The sequence below is a fragment of the Bipolaris victoriae genome (assembly GCF_000527765.1).
Source record: "Bipolaris victoriae FI3 unplaced genomic scaffold scaffold_55, whole genome shotgun sequence".
Taxonomy (NCBI): Eukaryota; Fungi; Ascomycota; class Dothideomycetes; order Pleosporales; family Pleosporaceae; genus Bipolaris; species Bipolaris victoriae.
In genome coordinates this window covers 176,268-196,323 of record NW_014575337.1, presented here as the reverse complement: position 1 = coordinate 196,323, position 20,056 = coordinate 176,268, and the positions used below count along the sequence as shown (strand labels likewise).

Here is a 20,056-nt window from a genome sequence, read left to right as displayed (position 1 = left end):
CATTGTCACTTGCAGACGAGACAAACACATGGAGAGCAAACAGAATGCAATTGCGAGCTCAATGACCGAAGCCAGAGCGAGTTATCCAGACTAGAAACAAATAAACAACCCAAACTCCAAACTTAATCTAACCTGCTGTGCCGCCAGGCATGCAGTGATTCAACGAGTGCTTGTCAAAGCTTCCAACGCCTGTGTAGGATAAAGATATGCAAAAAATGAGGAGGTGGTTCCTTTGGAGCCAGACCTTGCTAATGCGCCTGCCAAAAGAATGAGTCCCTAACAATACCCGCGAGATATGCAGCATGGGTGTTGGTGGGGGCATATGTCGTCAAAGGCCGTAATCGTTACGCCGTGCTAAAGAAGGAAAAATGTAAAAAAAAAATATGTATAACTGAAGATGGGGTATAAAAAAGCAAAGTGCACACCGCGTGTGATTTCCAGGGTGCCGTCGGTGGCCGTGTGCACTGAGGTGATGGAGTGTCGGTGAGTAGGCGGTGCCAGGTGGAGGCCCACACAGTAAGGCAACGCTAGCTGCATATATGCGTGGCACTGCATGCAAGTAGACGACCTGGAACAACCCCCTATTTGCCCGATAGGCGAAGCAGCCTCGTTTTGAGCCAGGTAACAAATCTGAGCCATCTTCCTTTGATAGCACGGCTCTTGCTGACTTTTGGTACGGCGCTCATGGCTGCCTTTTCCGGGTCAACGGTAGTTACGAGCTTGGGCAACGAGTGCGAGTGAGCCTGTCGGTGATCCGAGTATTGACGCCCGCCTATCGAGGGTCGGCCACCAACAGAGGGTCTAGGTGTCTTTTCGCTTTCGTCGGATGTGGTGCGCGTACGGTTCATTTCGTTGCGGTCCAGAGTCTCGGACTTGCGCCGCTGCAAGTCTTCTTTCTTGAGCTGCTTCCGGTAGTCACGTTCCTGCTGCTTGTGTGCATCCTTTTCGTATTTTAGCTCCTTGGCTCGTTGCTCTTGCTCAAACTTTTGTCGTGCAGCGCGGATGGATGCAGCTCTTGACGCGGGATCCACAGGCGAGTCGCGACCGCCACGTATGAAGCGGTAAGCCTGGTCAAACGAGGTGCGGGAGCTGGGTGATGTGGTTGTGTCAATGGATTTGAGCGTGTCACCCCGTGCCCTTGGCGGGCCGGTGGGGGAAGTGAGCGAAGCTGTGGATTGGGAGTAGGTGGCAGCAAGGCGAGTGGATGAGTTGTTGGTGTGGAGGCGAAGGGATGTTCCCTGTGCCGAGGACATGGACCCAGATCGACGTGTGGGATCATACGAATTCTGTTTCAAACGAACTTCGTCGTCAGACATGATATCATCGCCCTCAAGCTCGCTTCCTAGGATGGACGAGGGCGATGAGCCTGCTATTGGCGGTGAGAAGAGTTGAGGTGTTTGGCGAATGGAAGGCAAAGGAGTCGGTCGGGGGCCTGAGGAAGCCGAGTACTGTGATTGATTGGAGGTGGAACGGCTGTGTCGGTTGCGAGGGTTGACGGGCGTGAAGTTGACTTCTGATATGGAACGCGAGTAGGCGCCGTACTCTAGGATGCCCAGCCCCGTCAAGTCGTTTTCAGCAGCAGGTCGCGAAAGATCCAGACCGCTGGTTTCCTTGGAAGAGAGCTTGCGCAGGTAGGGCTTGATCTTGAGCGGGTGGGCAGAGGCAGCAGCAGGCATGGGGCGTTGAGGTTCGATCCAGGACTCTTCGTAGACGTTTGGCGTGTTTGAGCGGTCAAAGGTGAAGGCACCATAGTCGGCGACGGGACTAAGGGAGCTGGGTGCGGCCGAGGCCGAATGGCCGCGTTTGTGCAGACGCGCATGCCTGGCGGACATGGTTGGCGAGAGACGGTGAGAGGGAGGCGGTCGCGGGTGTTATCGAAGCATGTCAGTGTAGGCGGGTTATAGGGTGTTTTGGGGTTATGGGCAACAGCAGGCTGGGAGCAGTTAAAGGGTGTGGCATCACCAAGCCAAGTTGGAAGACGAAAGTGTTCCGAATGGTTCCGTGGCAGGCAGGAAGGGAAGAGGGTTATGGATGAGTGACGAAACGACGGTGTCGGGCCCAGGGTGGGAGGGCGGGAACGGTGGGAATGAATCCGGGGCAATTCCAAGGTAGTAAGTAGCAGCAGCAGCAGACGCGGGTCGATGGCGCATTCACCCAGGCAGGCAGGCTGGATGGTTTGCCAGGCCGTTAGACGTCTCCTGGCTGGCGGGCCCGCTGGGATGCTGGACTGCCTCGAGCGCTGCCTCGGCCCCGAGCGCCTTGTACTAGTAATGCTATGGGATGGAAGTGGAAGCAGATATGCCCACTGAGTCCGGGACGCGGCTAGGCCACAAGCAACGGGGATCGATGACGGTGCCGCCAGTGATGAGATCGACCATCACCACTCAGCACGCGCGCCATCATGGGGGCGTCCGGTGCTTAAATGCAATGCGCGGGACGGGTGCGAGCACAAGGCAAGGTCAAGCAAGGCCAGAGTGGCGCCGGCTGTGGGATGGAGGGATGGATGGAGGGATGCAACAAGCAGGCCGGCTGGAGCGGAGTCGCCGTTCGATAAGCCGCAGAGATACAGTCACCCTCACGACCATGGCCCAGTGGCTGTGGCATCCATCCAATCCTCACCGCTCGCACACCAGAGAGCATAGCAATACGCGCCGCCCGCCTCCTCTTTTGCCCCCGAGCCCGCCTCTCCGCCTCTCCGCCGCGACGCCTGCCCAGCTCCCAGCCTGCGCAGCTGCGTGGCACAGCATCATGGCCAACACCAGGCTGCGTAAGTAGTAGTCGTGGTGCTGAACCGCGCGTAATCATGAGACGTCAGGTGCCCAGCTGTAGATACAATACGCCCCATTGCCTCGTATGCATCGCTTAGACGCCGCGACTTGGCCTGATGCCGATGCTCCCACCCGACTCGCCGTCATGCCCATCGCCCTCGGACATGAACCCTTCCGCAGCGCGCAGGGTGCTGAGAAGCGGATTCATCAGCTGTGTTATCTCTGCGGCGCATGATCTCGCCTTACCCCGCCATTCCTACCCAAGGCTGACCCTGTCCAAGCCACCCTCGCCCTCAACCCCTCTACTACTAGCATACCATACCACACTATGCCTCCCGCCGGCATCCTCAACAAAACCCGTCCCCACGCGGAGAGGGGCTCCCACGTCTTCCTTGTCGAGCACACGGCACACCGACTCACGTCTGTCCGGTCCACTACCCACCCTACAACCAACCGATGCAGACAGACCAGGTTGCAATTGCAATCGCCATCAATCCACCCTCTGCCTCCTGAAACACGCTTCTCGATACCCCACACTGCCTCTTGTCCAACAGTGCGCACCCAATCAATATCACGCCTCTTAACCACTGCCACAGCCGCAGAGAACCACTTCTGACGCGTCTGGACCAGGACCACCGCTTGGTGAGACAGTACCCCGCAGCACATGTCTACGGGAGCCGAACACATTTTGTTGCTACGCCAACTATTGCTTCTGCACACGATGAGGCTCTCTGCCCGCAGGCCTAGACTTGAGCAAGTTTCTCTTTGATTACCCCCCACGGCCCATGTACTCAAGTAGATATGGCCGTATCTCGCCGCGGACATTAAATGGCCTGAAACTCCGCAACAACATGTGCCAGCTCCTCTGCAGCTAACGAGCTGTTTGCAGACTTGGGTAGTGCAGGTAGGTAGGCGTGGTGCAAGTATAGCCTCTGAAACCGAAATGGCGCTTCCCTTAGTATCAAAACACAGTACCGGCTGAACGGCAGCTTGTAGATCGTTGCGGCCTCTAGTTCGCGTTGGGAATTGGGACTGGTATTCTGTTGCGACTAACACGTGACGTTATTCGCAAGTATTCGCGACTATTTGCTCGCGTGGTGGTGGGGTGTCCTGAAGCAACCATGACCTATGCCAGGGAACACCATGGAAGAACAGGGTCCCGATGACGACACCAACGCAACCCCGGTGCTGTTGAGTTTGAGCGTGTGCAGAACGCATCACTATGATTGCTGCAGTGGGCCAGTGTAGGTAGATACAAGGATCAGGACATCGTTCTGACCGGATGACGCCATAATGACTAACGAAACACGATGTATCTTTTTTGGAACACCCATCGCCCTAGTATCCTCTGTCAACCAACTCTATTATCGCGCTGAGCTGAAGAGCAAACTAAGAGCGCCTTCCAAGGGCTGTGTCGAAACTTTGGTTATAATAATAGCATCAAAGCATGTGCTGACCCCGCTGCGCATGTTGGGGCTGGACATGTCTGCACTACAATTTACCATTGATTAAAACATTGCTCAACCGATTTTGCAAAATTTTAGCCTCGAGTCCATGCTGCATCGTTCGCTTGTCAAGGAAAAAGCAATGTCAGCAATGTCGATGAACGCTCAAGCGAGGCCCTACATTTCTCCGATGGACAAGCAGTGGCAGTGTCTGTTTTTTTTTCTTTCGCGGACAAGGGGCTCCTGCGCTAGCAGTCAATAAAGTCTCGTTGCTAGGCGGCTGACTAAGGCCTCCCTGACGTCGAGCACGGGTCGCAGGGAACACCAAAAACATCCTATCCCAAAACCTGCGCTACCCACCACACGCGTCTCATGGAGTTGTAGCCCAAACCCCATTCCGACCGCAACCATCACTTTCTGTCCCCAAGTGATCGCGACCATGTCGACCAATAAGAGGGGCAACATCTTCGGCCAGGGTAAGCCTGAGCGTCCATACGAAGAGCGCGACGAACCCGCAGATGTCCCTCAGCGGGCAACGGCAGCCCAGCTCGCCGCACGAAAGTAAGATATTCATCTCCCGGCATGCATTTCACGACTTTCCTACGAGTCTGTGTCGCGATGATGCGCTTTGTATATGATAAGCTGACGCTTTTTTCCAATAGAATCAAAACCGCGAAAGCCCGACGACCAGCAGGCGCCTCTTCCGTGAGTATTTCGACGTCTATTTCAAGCCTCCGCTCCCCGTTCATATCGCTGCGCAAGCATGTTGGCAAAGCGACTTAATGCCGCGAGACAGCGCGAAACACATAGCAGAAAGATGACATTCGCTAATACACGCGCAAAGGGTCTATCACAGAGCGCAAACTTTGGCGCACCACAACAGAATGGCTTCAACTTCGGCGCCTCGGCACCTGCTCCTGCGAACGGCGGCGCGAATGCCTTTGGGGGTTTTGGAGGAAACAATGCTTTCGGTGGCGCTAGCGCGACCAGCAGTTTTCCACCTGCACAGCCCGCCGCCCCAAGTACTACCTTTTCCAGTTCATCCTTTCCAGCATTTGGAGGCAGCAATTCAGGAACAGGCACAGGCTTCAATCCTCAGCCGCCTTCATCCGCGGGTTTCAACTTCACGGCAGGAGGTTCCAACCCATTTGCGACTGCGAACTCGGCACCTGCGACAAACGGCAGCACGCCTGCGCCCGCACCCGCGTTCGGAGGATCAATATTTGGCAATTCACAAGCACAAAGCAATCCTTTTGGCGGATTAGCACAGAGCAGCACATCAAGTGCAGCCCCGTCCACCAGTATTTTCGGTACATCAAGCGCCGCGCCCTCTGGTGGCATGTTTGGTACCTCGAGTGCTGCACCTTCGGGCGGCCTGTTTGGCACTACCAGCGGCGCTGCAAACGCTCCAACAACCACTGCTCCAGCCTCAACACCATTCACCTTTGGTGCTACCAGTTCATCGGCTCAGAACACTACAAGTACACCAGCAACGAGCGGCATTTTCAGTGGCTTCAGCAACTCTACCCAGACGGCGCCACCGGCACAAAATAGCATTTTCAGCGGTTTCGGCGCGAATGCACAAAAGGAAGAAGCCCCCAAAGAGCCAGCTGCATCCCAGACTAGCATGTTTGGTGGATTTGGTTCAAACGCGCAAAAGACTGATACTGCTACGGAGGCACCCAAGCAAAATAATATCTTCGGGGGTCTAAACACAGGTGCACAGAGCACGCCAAGTGCTACGGCTTCTGGATCAGGTTTGTTCAACTTTGGCGCGTCGGCTCAGAAGACGGACGGAGCGACATCCTCGGCACCATCTACTGGTTTATTCGGAGCTTCCACTTCGGCTACACCAATCGCCAAGGCTTCCACACCTGCAGACAACCCCTTTGCAAACCTCCCAACTGCAGCGGGTGCATCTACTCCATTCCCAGGATTCGAAGCAACATCGCAGACGCCTCAGGCGCAAGAAAAGACTCCAGCCCCTGCAGCAAATCTGTTTGGTAATCTTAAGAAGCCAGAGGAGTCCACCACCACTGCTGCACCAGAGACACCCAAGTCGAACCCATTCGCGTCGCTTGCAAAGCCAGCTACACCTCCAGCTGCTGCACCAGCAGCCACTAGTTCTGGGTTTAGCTTATTTGGAACTGATAAAGATAAGGACTCAAGCTCGGCAACGCTCAAGGCTCCTGAAGCGCCCAAATCGAGTCTATTCCAGCCTTTCAGCACCCCACAGCCGGCGAAGACCGCCGATACAGAAACGTCACAAGGTGGACTGTTCAGCGCGGTTCAACCAAAGACAAGCTCCGGTTTGTTCTCTCAGACATTCCAGTCCGAGGTCAACAAGTCGAGCAACCTGTTCAGCAAGCCTCAGTCCAGCTTCCCATCTTTCACTCCGTCTGCAACTTCTTCAACAGAGGCGCCAAAGGCTCCCGCTGCGGCATCTCCTTCTGAAAAATCTAATCCGTTTGCATCCCTTTCAACTCCCTCAACAGATCGCCCAAATCTGTTCAGTACTCCCAAGGAACCTGCGCAAGCTTCTCCTGCACCGGCCATGCCCAACCTTACCGGCAGCTCCATCTTGTCGAACGAATCACAGCAAACACCAGAGATGCCCAAGGTTCCCAAGGTACACGTTCCTAAAGAATGGTCTGTTCCAGGTGTTGTTCGCGCGCAGAGCGGCGACAGTCTGTTGAAGCAAATCACAGACTTGACTGCTCAACTTCAAGTTCTGAACGGAAAGTACCGACAGCAAATTAGTACTCTCCCTCCTACGGCAGACTGGTCGAGTGTGTCCCTCTGGCACTACCAGCATTCTACCGACATCAAGAAGAAGATTGACAACGCCAAAAAGCAACGTGCAGCTAGCCGGGGCGTCACTGGAACTGAGTCCAGTCTGTCCACCAAGCGCAAGGCCGATGAAGATACCGTCGAAGCCCGTGATCCTTCTCCAATTAAGCGATCCCGTCCAGCCGAGACACCTTCGAGCCCAACACCTCAACCATCTGCTTCTACTCCAAAGCTGAACCCACCAGCAACGGCGACATCGAACATGTTTGCCAAGGCAATTGGCAACAAGCCTTCCACACCTTCCACTTCATCTACATCATCAACAAATTTGTTTGCACCAAAGACGGCTGAGAAGTCCAGTGAAGAACCTGCCAAGGCAAATGCACCCGTTACTAGCTTTGGCTTCACCCCTTCACTACCAGCCACCAACGGTACAAGCAACTCATCCACTTCGTCCGGATTCAAGCCTACGTTCGGCGGCACACCCAGCAGCACTTCCGGCTCGACGGGGTTCAAGCCTAATTTTGGCAGTACCTCGGGAGGTGGAGGTGGCTTTATGGCGCAGTTTACCAAGACGGCAAAGACATATGATGAGCTTGCTGCCGAGCGCAAGAAGAAGGCCATGGAAGAAGATTACGATTCCGACGAGGAAACTGAAGAGCAATGGTCTGCCAGGTATGACAAAGCTGAAGAGGAACGCCGTGCTGAAGAGAAGAAGAAGGCTGCTGCCACCCCCACATTCACATTTGGCGCCTCGGCTAAGCCAGATGCACAGCCATCAGGCAGCACCCCGAAATCTAACCCTTTCTCTGGTCTGCTGAAGCCTACAAGCGGTACATCTACGTCCGGCGGTTTCACTCCCAAGGATGTTAGCCCTGCTCCATCCACAGGTAGCCAGTCTGTCTTCAATGCCCCAGCCGCCTCTCCAGCTCCGTCTTCCAACATCTTCGGTCATCTCTCTTCGGGCCCTTCCTCGAACAACCAGGATGAATCCGACGAAGATGACGCCGAGCAACAAGAGATTGCAGGGTCTGTAGAGCCAGCCACCCCGAGAGTCAATTTCGGAGAATCTGAGGCAGAGTCGGATGGGGCGCAGGAGCAAAAGCAGCCAAATACTAGCACCAAGGGAAGCCTTCTTGCCAGGATCACCCGTGACAACGACTCCGAGTCTGAGAAGGAGAACAATGGAATTTCCTCTACAGCGGCGACCAACGGAACTACTACGCCTACCAACAAGCCCTTCCAATTCTTCGACTTTAATGCAGCATCCAAGACCGCACCGCCCAAGTCGGACACATTTGCAGGCGATCAAACTTTCAAGTTTGGTAGCCCTATCAAGTTTGGACAAGCTCCTGCTACGGAGAAGAAGGATGCCCCTAAGTTCCAGTTCCAGCCTGCCACGCCATCGCCGGGTGAAGGATCGACAACGCCGGCGAAGCCACCGCCTTCTTCCATTTTCAACTTTGCCTCGTCAACCGGTGGCTCATCACTGTTTGCACCATCCGGTGGCAACTCCATCGGCTCTTCAGTCTTCTCTTCACGTGCCGGCACGCCCCTGTCTGAAGCTGGCGAGGTTAGTGCAGCCTCGGCCGCAGAGGATGAAGATGGCGAAAAGCATGAACAAATCGACCTCTCCCAACTCACCGAAGAAGAGCTCAACACGTACGACATTGTCTTCCACACTGATGTCGTCCTTGCCAAGCACCAGGTGGACAAGGATGGAGAGAAGGCCTGGGTTAACCTTGCCAAGGGCCCGCTTTGGATTCTCAAGGACAAGGAGACTGCTAAGTGCTCTGTCCGTGTCCGCATCCCAAGTGGTGCTACGCCTCTGAACTATCAGATCCTGCCTTCACTCCCAGCTACTGTCACCGGCTCCAGCAAGAAGATGGTCATGGCGACGAAGCCTGCAAAGGAAGGTGGACTGCAGTCGGTTATCTTTGCTGTCAAGTCTCCTGAGATTGCAGTAGAGATGGCTGCAAAGTACACCGAATCGGTTCCTTCCCCTTGAGCGACAAAACTTCACTTCAAGGCTGCTGTACATGTTGTACATGCCAGGCAGACTTTTGAGCCTATCTAGGCTTTTTTTTTTCCACATTACCCTTCGATCCTGAACTAACAGGTTACGTTTTCACCCCTTCCATACGTATGCCCTTACCAAAATTGGCGCCCTTTCCCCAACATCCCAGCGAGTGATTTATTCGAATGTTTTTGTAGAGAAGGATTCCTGCGTTTGCCCATCGAAATTAAGCATTGCATGACACGGCGTTTTTATCTGCCCCCTTACCCCTTGGTTTAGTTGAGTTCAATTACGGATGAGAGGAGTGGTTAATGCGAAATAGCAATGATAAGGGCCCCATTGACTTAGTTGTCATATGTAATATATCAAGTTCATCTTTTTTCTGAATTCATTTGCAAGCGTCCTGGATTGTATGTTGGTTTGATAGTGCGTTTCGCTCTTGTTTGTTGTGACGGATTTAGACATTCCATATGCTTTTGAACTTTATCAACGTCGTTGGTTGATTTCAGACAAGAAGCGTTTGTACAATGCATTTATTATCACAGCATCGCTGGCAAATCAAAGACCAAACTTCAGTCGTGTTAACTTGAGAGATGAAAGTAAAGACAGCCACCTCAAAACTATAATCTAAGATGCTGTGCTTCTGACTTCTCATTTGTGGGTGTGTCGACGTCTCTACCCGTGCGCGCGTCATGGACCACTCGCGTGGACAGCGTTTCCCCAGCCTCCCACCTCTATCTCTAACAGCCTTGTCCACGCGAAATGCCGCCTTGAGTGTGCGCAAACGCCAGCGCATTGAAATTCCTTGCGCGCAAATATTCCTCAGACAGAAGAGAAGACCCCTCACAGCATGGACGAGCCCTCGGCGCAACTACACCTGGAGATCCGCGACGCCGTTGTTCGCGCTCTCGCAACGCGCCGCCCAATCCTCCACCACCTCAACGCCGATACCTCCTGGCTTCTTCAAATACCCCGTCCGGCAAACGCAGTCAAGCATGGCGCCCGCATATACTACAACATCCTGATCGATCCGTGGTTCGTGGGCGGGCAAAGCGATGTCGCAAAGTGGTTTAGCCAGCAATGGCACGCGACGGAGAGCGCGGTAAAGAGCATATCTGAAGTGGAGGAACTAGCGCGACAAGTCGAGATTCTAGCCGGAGGCTTCAGACCAGGCAAGAGCCGGAAGCGAAAAGTAGAGGCCATAGAAGATGAAGAGAGTTATGTCGACTGCGTAGCCATCAGCCATGAATTCACCGATCACTGCCACAAAGAAACGCTCCTCGAAGTCCACGGCGACGTCCCTGTCTTCGCAACAGAGGTACATTACTTTCCATTCTTAAACAACTCCCCCCATGTGATGAATCCAAAGAAGCTAATACCACCCCAGCAAGCCGCCAAACTCATCTCCTCCTGGTCCCACTTCCGCACCGTAATCACAACCCCAACCTTCCCCCCCACCGCCGACTGGCACGACTACAGTCTCCCACCCCTCCCCTCCTGGCTCTCCATCTCCCGCCTCACCGCCCCCAACGACGCCCTATTCTACCATTCCGCCCTCCTGATAACCTTCTCCACGCACCCCTTCCTCTCCAGCTCCACACCCCGAAAACGCCTATCTACACTCAGCATCAACGGCGACGGCGCCGAACAAGACTTTTCCTCCCCTTCTTCTTCCTCTACTAGTGAGGCTGCCGAATGCGTCATTTACACCCCCCATGGTATCCCGCATACCGCCCTTGAACCCATTGCTACGGCTGAACCACCACTGCATACCCTCGCTTTCTTGCATGGGCTACACGACGTTTCGATTAGTGCGGCTCAGCAATTGAATCTTGGTGCGAAGAATGGGGTTCTGGCACAGAGATTGGTAAAGGCTAAGTATTGGGTTGGCACGCATGATGAGGTTAAGAAGGGAGGAGGGTTTGTAAGTTGGTTCCTACGGCGCAAGGTTTGGAGGGTTGAGGATGCGATTAGGGAGGTTGGGGGCGAGGGTGAGGTGGGGGATGTAAGGTTTGCGGAGGTGGGGAATGGGGAGAGTAGGATGTTGGAATAGATGCCCTTTTGTTCCTCTTTCTCTTTTTTTTTCGTTATGTTGTTGGGTAGGTGGGGGTTTTCTTTTGAAGTGTAGATATTATATCCATCCCCCCCCCCCTTTTTTTTGTTGTTGTTTTCTTAATGGCTTATTCTAGAGGGAAGTGGGAGGTGGAGACCATACACCCAATATCCCCCCCTCCACCCCCCATTCAACCACACCTTGTCACTCTCCTTCCACCCCACACATTCAAATCCCAACTTCCTTATCAGAACTAAACTCCCTGCGTTCTCGTCATCCACCGCTGCCTCCACGTAGCCCTTCCCTTTTCCCCCACTCTGCCTTGCTACGGCTGCGGAATATGCATCGAGTAAGGCGCGATTCGCCTCAGTCCCGTAACCCCTCCCCCATGCTTCAGGAAACATGGCATACCCCAGTGCACGAAGTGGTAAATCATCTTCTCCACGTTCCTTCTCCTCTTCGAGATCGTGGGGACCAGTTTGTCGGGGAGGAGGAGGAGGAGGTAAGGTAGGACCATCTGCTTGAAGCCGCAAACTCACACTTCCAACATGCACTCCTAATTCCTCCTCATCTCCTCCCTCTTCCGCCGAATCTTCAACTCGGACGTCCCGCATGGTCCATACCTTCTCGCCATTACCTACATGCTGGGATGTATGTGCGAAGACGGCGTAGAAGTAGTTGTCGAAGCGGGAGAGGGATTCTTGCATCCACTCGCGGCTTTCGGAGAGCGAGTGCGTGGGACCACGTAGGGACCACGCGGTTGCGGTGGGGTTGGACCAGTTTTCGTGGAAGAGGTGGAGGTGGGGGTGCGATGGGGAGGTGGTTGTGAGGCGAAGGAGGGTTAGGCGGTCGGTGGAGATTTTGGAGGGGAGCATTGTTGGATTGGGGTTGGGGAGGTTGAGAAAAGGGTTGCGAGGTTGTTGGGATGGTGAAGATGAGATTGTTTTGGGAGTGGTGAAGGAAGGGTTGAGGGTGTTATTTGTATGAGCGTGTGAGTCAAGATTTAGAATATTGAAATCTTTTTTTTCTCTTTGTAGTCATCGTTATGGGACTATGCAAGGTTAGGTTAAGAAGTATGTTTTGTCATCGGGTTGAAATTTGATCGTGGTTGTCATTGCGAGATGGATGTAAATGAGATTGCAGTATTATGTCTCACTGCGTCTTCTCCGGAACTTCTCCAAAACATTTTTTTTTCAAGTTTTTGCTTTAGTTCTGTGAAATTCATCAGTTGCTTTTGAAAAAAAAAAGAAGTGTTCATAGAGAAAAACACAAACAATTCATAATTACACACTGTCCCTCACAGGTTGATGACTCACTACGCTACAACCTCAGTCATCAAGTCCTTTGGCCACCTCGGCTGATCCACCCCATTTCCCCTTGCCCCCACATTGAATCCCAACTTCACCTTGCCCTGCTTCCACTGAGCAATCGGTTTCACAACCTTTATATCCTTTCCAATAGCCCCCGAGTGCCGCACTTCAAAAAAGTCTGGATTGAAGAGTATAGTGCTGGAATTGGCCTGGATCATCTTCATATAATGTATCAGCGTATACTGAATATTATGATAGTGCCGGAAAACCTCGCGTCCATTGCGCGTCCAGACATCTTCCCAGACATCTTTCGGGTACGTGCCAACGCTATTGACGAGCCATTGGGAGTAGTAATTCAGCGCGACCTGGAAACATCAACCTCTGAGCACACGATTGAGAAAGAAGAAAGAAAAAAAACTTACATCAACTTGATACGACCCACCCTCAGCCCCTCGCTTCAGCACCGCATTCAGCACAGCAATCACACCCGCAACACCAGTGCAAAAATCGCTGTTGGGGAAAATCGGCGTAACAGGCTCATCATTCCCCATAGCGCGCCCAAACTCCATCGAGACACCACAGCACGCATCAGAAACCTGCTGCCACCCGCTCCGATACGCCCAGGGCCCATACCACCCATAGCAATTCTCCCTTACAACAATCAATCCCCTCTCCCGCTCCTTCGTCAACTCCAACAAGCCCTCAACCGAGAACCCGTACTTATCCAGGACACCGGGCCGATATCCCTGGACCACGACATCTGCTTCGCGCACCAGCGCACGCAACTTCTCGCGGTCTTCTTCACGGCGGAAATCGAGGTGCGAATTCCATTTTCCCCAGTTGAGACTAACATGCAGTGTCGAGATATCTGCTAGGTGCTCAGCGGTAACACGCATGACGGATGCACCAAGCTCAGCAAGTCCACTGGTGAGAACTGGTGCAGCGATAATCCGCGTCAAGTCGACGACCTTGAGTCCGGCCAGCGGACGCTGAGGACTCGTTTCCGGGCTATCTGGCCACCAGCAGGGCGGCTGCTTTGCATTTCCCACCTTGTGGATTTCGAAAAGGCCGACGTGCGCGTTTGCCTTGCCGTGCTCGCTGTTTTTGAATTCTTCGGTGGTCCAGCAGATGGTGCCTGCTTGCTTGGAGACATCGGATGCGAGACGCTGCATCTCGTGCGAGTCTATCTGTGCTATCTTTTCGACGTACGGGGCCCATGGGGCTTCGAGAGTTGCGACGTCCATGTCGTGCGGTAGGCCGAGATAATCTTGTGTGTGATCTGGGTTCATGGAGCCGTGCGTGTGGAAGTAGCGGCCGTCCTTGCATCGATAGATGTTTGTGGCTGATGTACGGTATGCATTCCGCAGCATGTCGTATTTGTCGCAGTCTTTGAAGTATTTGTCGTATGCGCTGTTGCTTTTTGACAGGGGTTTGCTGATAAAGTTTATGTTTTCGCCGTCTGGGTCGATGGCGGCAAGGAAGCCGGACATGAAGAAGAGTTGGGCGTGGTCGCTTTTGGGGAGTTCAGTGGTGGTATGAATGGATAGTTCGCACAAGACTCACGTGTCTATCTCGACTTCCTGCGGCTCAAGGTTGTATTTTCTCTTTAGCAGGACGTTTACCATGGCGGCTTCTAGGCCTTTCAAGGCAGAGATGCTTTCGGCGAAACGCCAGTTGATGGCTAAACTAGGCGCATCATTGCCTTTAAATTTAATTGTCTTTGCGCATTCTTCAATCTCTTGAGGAAGGTTGGGAGCAATGAGGGGATTCTTCAAGATCCCGTTGTCGAGTAGGCTTCGTGCCTCGCGCGGGATCGAGTAGGTGGATGAAGTGCCGTTTGTTGCCATTACGTTGTATTGCCAGTATAGGTCGGACTGGAGTGTAACAGCGGTGGTAAGAAGTCAAAGGAGAAGAAGGAAAGGTTAGTGATCTGATGTGAGTATCCAAATAGTCATTTGTAGATGAATTATATATGTTGGTTTTCCGCGCCTTGAGTACTGCCCCGTCGGCAAAACGGAGAGCCCCCACCTACCAGACGTTGTACCCTCCAAGATAGCTGGTAGGACGACACTACAGGACAAGCATCGATGTACGCATTTGACAGCGATCTTGAAACTCATAGAAACAGTGCGATATAAATCAATGCGCCCAACTCAATTCCACCATGTGATGATCTGAACATCGGTAATAGCCTTGTGGTGGTGCTGTCATCCCGTACTGCACAAGGCTACTCTTGGTGTTTGACAAAAACTCTACAGTTTTGCCGATTAATCGAGAGACTCCATCTAACTGGATGGAATCCAGTGATCGAAGTATGCACCAGCATCTCGGGTGCTCGATCCGGCAATTAAAGTCTTTGGCGGGTTACCTTTTCCTACGGGTGCCTCGGCCAACCCATGTGGGGCCCCATACCGTATCTTATGTACTTTGTCGGCCCTTGCATAAGAACGTTCAATGAACCTCAGGCATGAGGGAAGTTATCATGTTGGAAATGAACTGGGTGTGAATGTTGGGGTATATCATATCTTTAATGAAAATTCATTTAGAAGTTAATGTTAAAATCAAATTTTGCCAAGGTTACAATGTGATACTGGCTGAAGTAGACATGTCAACGGAGATCCTGTCGAACAAGCATAGCGAGTTGCTCTCCCTAAAAAATATAGTAATGGGAGCACTGTGAGCCAAAATCGGTGTATGCCCAAGGCTGTAATTTGCTGGAAGAGAAGCCTGATACCGGTGAAGAAGGGCGATAGACCCTCCCCATTTTTTAGCAGCAGTAAATCTACATACGCCAGTCTTCTACTCAGTCTCAAAACACATCTGCCTATCGTTAGCGCCCGTGTATCTTGGCACTGCAGACAACTCCAATCACACCCCTAAGCGCCTGTAAATTGCATGTTTCGGCCTTGTGTCCGTGATATCCTCATGAAAGAACATTGGTTGTCGCCTGATATATTTATCGTCCCGATAACGCTCCAAGCCGTCTTCGCCCCCAAATTTGCGTTCCTGGTAATGATTCCAGTCACGCGGGGAGCTGGCAAGGGGTGGGAACTCACAACCCAAATCGTCAACCTCTGCATAATTTGGATCGGCCCGCCCACGATTCATACGTCCTGAGATCCGGCGTCGCCAAACATGCTTACAGCCTTCATGGTGGTGTGGGCGATACAAGGCTGTGTATATCTTGCGCAACCGTAAGATGTATCCAGTCATCCAGCAGGGGCATCATAATCGTCAGGTTTGCCAGCCGCACCAACGCCATCTTCACTCTTTAGCTCGCTTAGCCCTGTATTCTCAAAGAAGGGGGTTTGTCCTCTTTCCAGCTTTGCTCCATCACCATGCAGCCCCGCACGGCCCGTCACCATGCCGCACGAATCATGCCCCTACTCACAAGCGACCACCATGATACCAAGACATGCAGAAGCGCCGCGTCCACCGCAGTTCGGCGACGAGGCTGGAAGGCAGCAATGTGTATGAAATCTCGCGTCGCCCTCGGGTTCAGTAATGACTGAATCCTCATGCTCCTTTGACCAGTCATTTGTTTTCGAAGCAGCAATTGCATGAGCATCCAAATTCTTCATCATGGCTTCGTATCTCCCCACAAGGCTGCTTTGCCAAATTAACGGGCAGTTCTCCGTTGTCAATTCCAGCGACGTGTACATTGAAAGTTTCGACATTTTATCGTATACCTGGGGTGCACCAGAAGAAGAATGGAACTGCGGTATAACAGGCGTGGATTGGGTACTGACAATAGCGAAAAATAAGATGGAGGACATCAAGAGGCTGATGATAACGGGAAACATTCAATACCTGTGGGCAGACTGCGTATGCATCAAGCAGACTTCGCCTGCAGACCAGGCTATCGAGCTGTCCCGGATGTTTGAGTATTACAAGAGCGCGGAAAGATGCCATATCCTTCTTGATATGCCTGTTGTGTGGGATCCGCAGCAGATTGTGGATGATCTCAAGTTTCTCGATCACGTTCGGTCGCATATGACAGGATCGGCGCTCGCGGCGGGTGCGCCGGGTCTCATGCTGGATCAGAGAACGCGACTCCAGGAGTGGGCAGATAAGACCTGGGCGTTTGAAATACCAAATACGACGGTCAGAACATCCGGAATCGATATGGGTGTGCTAAACTGCTATGCCACGTGTGTCAACCACGTTCAGTCGCTTTTCCACAATCCCTACTTTACACGGGTATGGACGTTCCAAGAGATGATTCTTGGCAAGAACGTTGTCATGTGGGCAATAGATCGCCAGGAGATATCGCGTATTGGCGAACTCCATACGTGGATGGCTCTTGCCATGGATTCGCTGGATTCGGCACTCAAGCTGCAAGAGTGGATTCGTGAGTCCAGATGGGTCAAGAACGCAACCATTGAGGCGGTTCTGAGAGTCATTGAAGAAGATGAGTGGACGCTGCGTAGTCTCCGTCAGCAAGTCCAAGGCATTGACAGCGCGAGGACTGATATCATCAATGGAGGACCAAACTGGTGGCATGACAACAAAGACGGTGTTTTAAATGTCTTTTCAGCAATTTCCTTGACCCCGCGAAATTGCGGGAAGAAGCATGATATATTCCGAGGCCTTCTGGGTATTTTCAGCGGATTGTTTACCAGTGAAGAGATTGAGACACAGCTTTCGGGAGAAGATATGGAGAAGATGTCATTCAATTTCTTCAAACAGCTTTCCATTAAAACGGATCTGGCGTGGACCAAACTAGCAATCAGTAGCCGCGAGCGAGGAGAGTGGGATTGGATTCCTGTAGTTGAAAACTACAGCGGCAGCCCCACAACAGATTGTTTCGCTGGAGTCATTTGTCTAAGAAGGCTGAAAGCCAAAGGCCAGGCAAAATCTGCCGCAGTGACCGGAGTCAAAGGGAGTCCGAAGAAGTACATGAAGATTCGTCTGGTTCCAAACCCCGAAACCACGGGCTGCAGCTTCATATTCAGAGGCTGTAATTGTGGAAAGAAGCTGAAAAAGGGCTGGGTTTCCAAGGAGCTTATTAAAACCAACGACCAACCTATGAATGTGGTAAAAGACGAGACTGGTAAGATACTGGTTCAATGCGCGACCATACTGGCAAGCCTCATGGATCCGAGCAGCAACTATGTTAAGTACAGACGACGGTTGCTTCAAAAGCTACGGCCGAATTGGAGGATGACAGATCCATGTGCGAAACCCACAAAATGGGAAGATCGATGCGTCAGCGGTACCACTTGGGAGGATCCATCGCCGGGATTTTTTCGAGGTCACAACAGGTCGGTGAACTACCGCATGGTCGACGTTACCGGTTTCGAATCTCGGCTATGGAACGAGAATACAGAGAAGATCTCCTGTGAAGTGCGGGTGAATTGCGGTTGTACAATCACTGCTCCATTTGCAATGATTTTCGAGGCACTTACAGTCATCGAAGGAAGCTCTTTAGGTGATACACACAGCAATCGTGATTCCGACAACCGTATCACCCTTCAAGATGGCCGTGGACTGGTACAGATCGGTGTCGTAGGGAACACGTTTGATCTGCTAGGTTTCGGGGGAAGTGTAGAAGCCTACAGGTCGTATGCAGCCTCCTGTAGGAATCTGAGGCCTAGAGAGCCCGTGATTCCAAAGATACCATGGCCTACGGGACGGGCCCTTGTCAGAGAAGATTTTGCGCATGGAATCATGGCTCAAATGCGCGATTACGGGTATATTCCAACAGACGGCTCGGGGAATTTGCTGATTAGTCGCGACCACGTCATGGACCGGTATAAAATTATCGGGGTGTGCATTGATGACGATATTGAGAATGAGAAGGGTTACAAGGAAGTGACGATTCGGTGAGGATAGCCATGTAATGACTCGTCAGGCGGCCTTTGCTTGTTGTAGTACTCTAGTCTAGGCTCAGTAATGTTGCAAACTTTAGTTACAAGATCTCAGTAGACTTGATGCTTGTGTCACGGCTGTGTGTGACTGGTCGAGGGATTGAGTCTTTGATGTGCCAGTGAAATCATCTGGAGGGCAGATACGGTAGGGAATATGGCGAAGTATACCTCGATAAATAGTAAAGGATGTATGCTGTGTAACACCGAGACCTGAGTAGGAAGGAAAGGCACCGCCAAGCCGCGATGACGTATTTGGTAAGACACCATCCAGGTAACAACGACTGTCACTTGCACAGCCACCACCAATCAACTTCCCTTTATCACCACCAGGCCGCCTTGTTTGAATTGTGTTTTCTTTTCCAAGTCATTCACATCTGAGAGACCGAGTTGGGTCTGGCCTCCATTCCATACTTACTAGAATAAAAGGGCCACGACTAGTACCACGGCGGCGGTCTTAGACTTCCCAAATACCACGCCACCTTTGCCTATACTATGTTCAAGAAACTCAAAGACAAGTTAAAAGGCGACGAAAAGCCATCTTACGGAACAGATCAGCACAATCTACAATCAAACAATCCTTACTATCAACATTCTCAAGAACCATCAACAGAGAAATACCAGCCTCCTCCTGGTCCCCCGCCAAACCAGGCCTCTTCATCAAAGCCCGAATACACAGCACCTCCAGGGCCCCCACCTAACCACAATATAGCATCTTCGTCATCCTACACAGCCCCTCCTGGGCCTCCACCAGGTCATCAGTCTTCAGGCTACGCGGCACCACCAGGTCCACCTCCTTCATACCCCCAGCAACCACCTCCAAGCTGGGATCCACCCCCATACCACGACTGGACCGTGATACCCGACACCGCGCTTCTCCCTCCTCCCCCCTCAATGGGCTACGACAGTTCCCCCACGGCAAACGCCACAGCCGAAGAAGGCGACCGAGCGCTCGCCTGGACAAAAGCGCACCCCTTATGGCCCCCTCAAGCCCTCCACCCAAGCACCTACACCGCAATCCAAAACGCGCAGCTCGCCCTCCTCAAACCCCCCTCCCTAGCCGGAGACTTGTTCCCTCAACAAAGCGCAGGCCACTGGCGCATCCGCACCTATCCTTCCTGCCGCGACTCCAGCATCCTGTCCAACCTCCCCCTCTACAGCGCCCTCACTGACTCCCCCCTAATTACACACCACCCCAGAACCCTCTACTTCGAGCTCAAAGTCACATCCATAGGCCACGGCGCCTCGTCTTCCCTCTCCGAAGCAGACGCTGGCATCGCAATCGGGTTCGTCGCCCCTCCGTACCCCACCTTCCGGCTCCCGGGCTGGGAACGCGCTAGCTTGGGTGTCCACGGTGATGATGGCAGAAAGTATGTGAATGATGCGTGGGGTGGCAATGATTTTACGACTGCGTTTAAGCCAGGGGATATGGTGGGGATTGGCATGACATTTGAGGTGCCGAAGAATCCGCCGGCGTATCAAGGGGGACAGGAAGGGAAGATGTTGGATATCAAGGTTTTCTTTACCAGGAATGGGGTCAAGGAGGGAGAGTGGGATGGGAATGAGGAGTTGGATGTTAGGAGTGAGGGAGGCAATCTGGGACTAAGGGGGGAGTGTGATTTGTTTGCTGCGATTGGAGTGTTTGGGGGAGTCGAGTTTGATGTGTTTTTCCATCCGGGTCAGTGGCTGTACAGGCCTGTGTAAGGATGTTTGGGCGCGAAGGCATACCTATTGTCCTAGTGACTTAATCTCATACCTTTATTTTGTATAATCGGTGTTCTTTCCACTCCATTTCATTCCCCGTCA

At 52.6% G+C, this 20,056-nt stretch overlaps 8 protein-coding genes across 8 annotated transcripts; 5 read left to right on the top strand and 3 right to left on the bottom strand.

The window, feature by feature from the left end:
• Positions 1-581: 581 nt before the first annotated feature.
• On the bottom strand, positions 582-1,832 carry COCVIDRAFT_102345 (hypothetical protein; the record flags this gene model as incomplete). The annotated part of the gene is made up of 1 exon (XM_014699995.1): positions 582-1,832. One exon carries the CDS (start codon positions 1,830-1,832, stop codon positions 582-584), a length of 1,251 nt encoding a protein of 416 aa, XP_014555481.1.
• A 751-nt stretch (positions 1,833-2,583) lies between these two features.
• Positions 2,584-3,003, top strand: COCVIDRAFT_17040 (hypothetical protein; the record flags this gene model as incomplete). Its single annotated transcript, XM_014699928.1, has 2 exons — positions 2,584-2,767; positions 2,867-3,003. 2 exons carry the CDS (start codon positions 2,584-2,586, stop codon positions 3,001-3,003), a joined length of 321 nt encoding a protein of 106 aa, XP_014555414.1.
• A 1,649-nt stretch (positions 3,004-4,652) lies between these two features.
• On the top strand, positions 4,653-9,011 carry COCVIDRAFT_102423 (hypothetical protein; the record flags this gene model as incomplete). Its single annotated transcript, XM_014699994.1, has 4 exons — positions 4,653-4,774; positions 4,876-4,918; positions 5,058-5,949; positions 6,013-9,011. The coding sequence occupies 4 exons, from the start codon at positions 4,653-4,655 to the stop codon at positions 9,009-9,011; spliced, it is 4,056 nt and encodes a 1,351-aa protein (XP_014555480.1).
• An 859-nt stretch (positions 9,012-9,870) lies between these two features.
• COCVIDRAFT_102433 (hypothetical protein) lies at positions 9,871-11,073 on the top strand (the record flags this gene model as incomplete). Its single annotated transcript, XM_014699993.1, has 2 exons — positions 9,871-10,338; positions 10,408-11,073. 2 exons carry the CDS (start codon positions 9,871-9,873, stop codon positions 11,071-11,073), a joined length of 1,134 nt encoding a protein of 377 aa, XP_014555479.1.
• A 119-nt stretch (positions 11,074-11,192) lies between these two features.
• Positions 11,193-11,948, bottom strand: COCVIDRAFT_38835 (hypothetical protein; the record flags this gene model as incomplete). The annotated part of the gene is made up of 2 exons (XM_014699992.1): positions 11,193-11,639; positions 11,715-11,948. The coding sequence occupies 2 exons, from the start codon at positions 11,946-11,948 to the stop codon at positions 11,193-11,195; spliced, it is 681 nt and encodes a 226-aa protein (XP_014555478.1).
• Positions 11,949-12,388: 440 nt separating this feature from the next.
• COCVIDRAFT_102266 (hypothetical protein) lies at positions 12,389-14,230 on the bottom strand (the record flags this gene model as incomplete). The annotated part of the gene is made up of 3 exons (XM_014699991.1): positions 12,389-12,748; positions 12,806-13,895; positions 13,947-14,230. 3 exons carry the CDS (start codon positions 14,228-14,230, stop codon positions 12,389-12,391), a joined length of 1,734 nt encoding a protein of 577 aa, XP_014555477.1.
• Positions 14,231-15,965: 1,735 nt separating this feature from the next.
• On the top strand, positions 15,966-18,212 carry COCVIDRAFT_17035 (hypothetical protein; the record flags this gene model as incomplete). Its single annotated transcript, XM_014699927.1, has 1 exon — positions 15,966-18,212. One exon carries the CDS (start codon positions 15,966-15,968, stop codon positions 18,210-18,212), a length of 2,247 nt encoding a protein of 748 aa, XP_014555413.1.
• A 533-nt stretch (positions 18,213-18,745) lies between these two features.
• On the top strand, positions 18,746-19,954 carry COCVIDRAFT_102459 (hypothetical protein; the record flags this gene model as incomplete). Its single annotated transcript, XM_014699990.1, has 1 exon — positions 18,746-19,954. The coding sequence occupies one exon, from the start codon at positions 18,746-18,748 to the stop codon at positions 19,952-19,954; it is 1,209 nt and encodes a 402-aa protein (XP_014555476.1).
• Between the last annotated feature and the right edge of the window lie 102 nt (positions 19,955-20,056).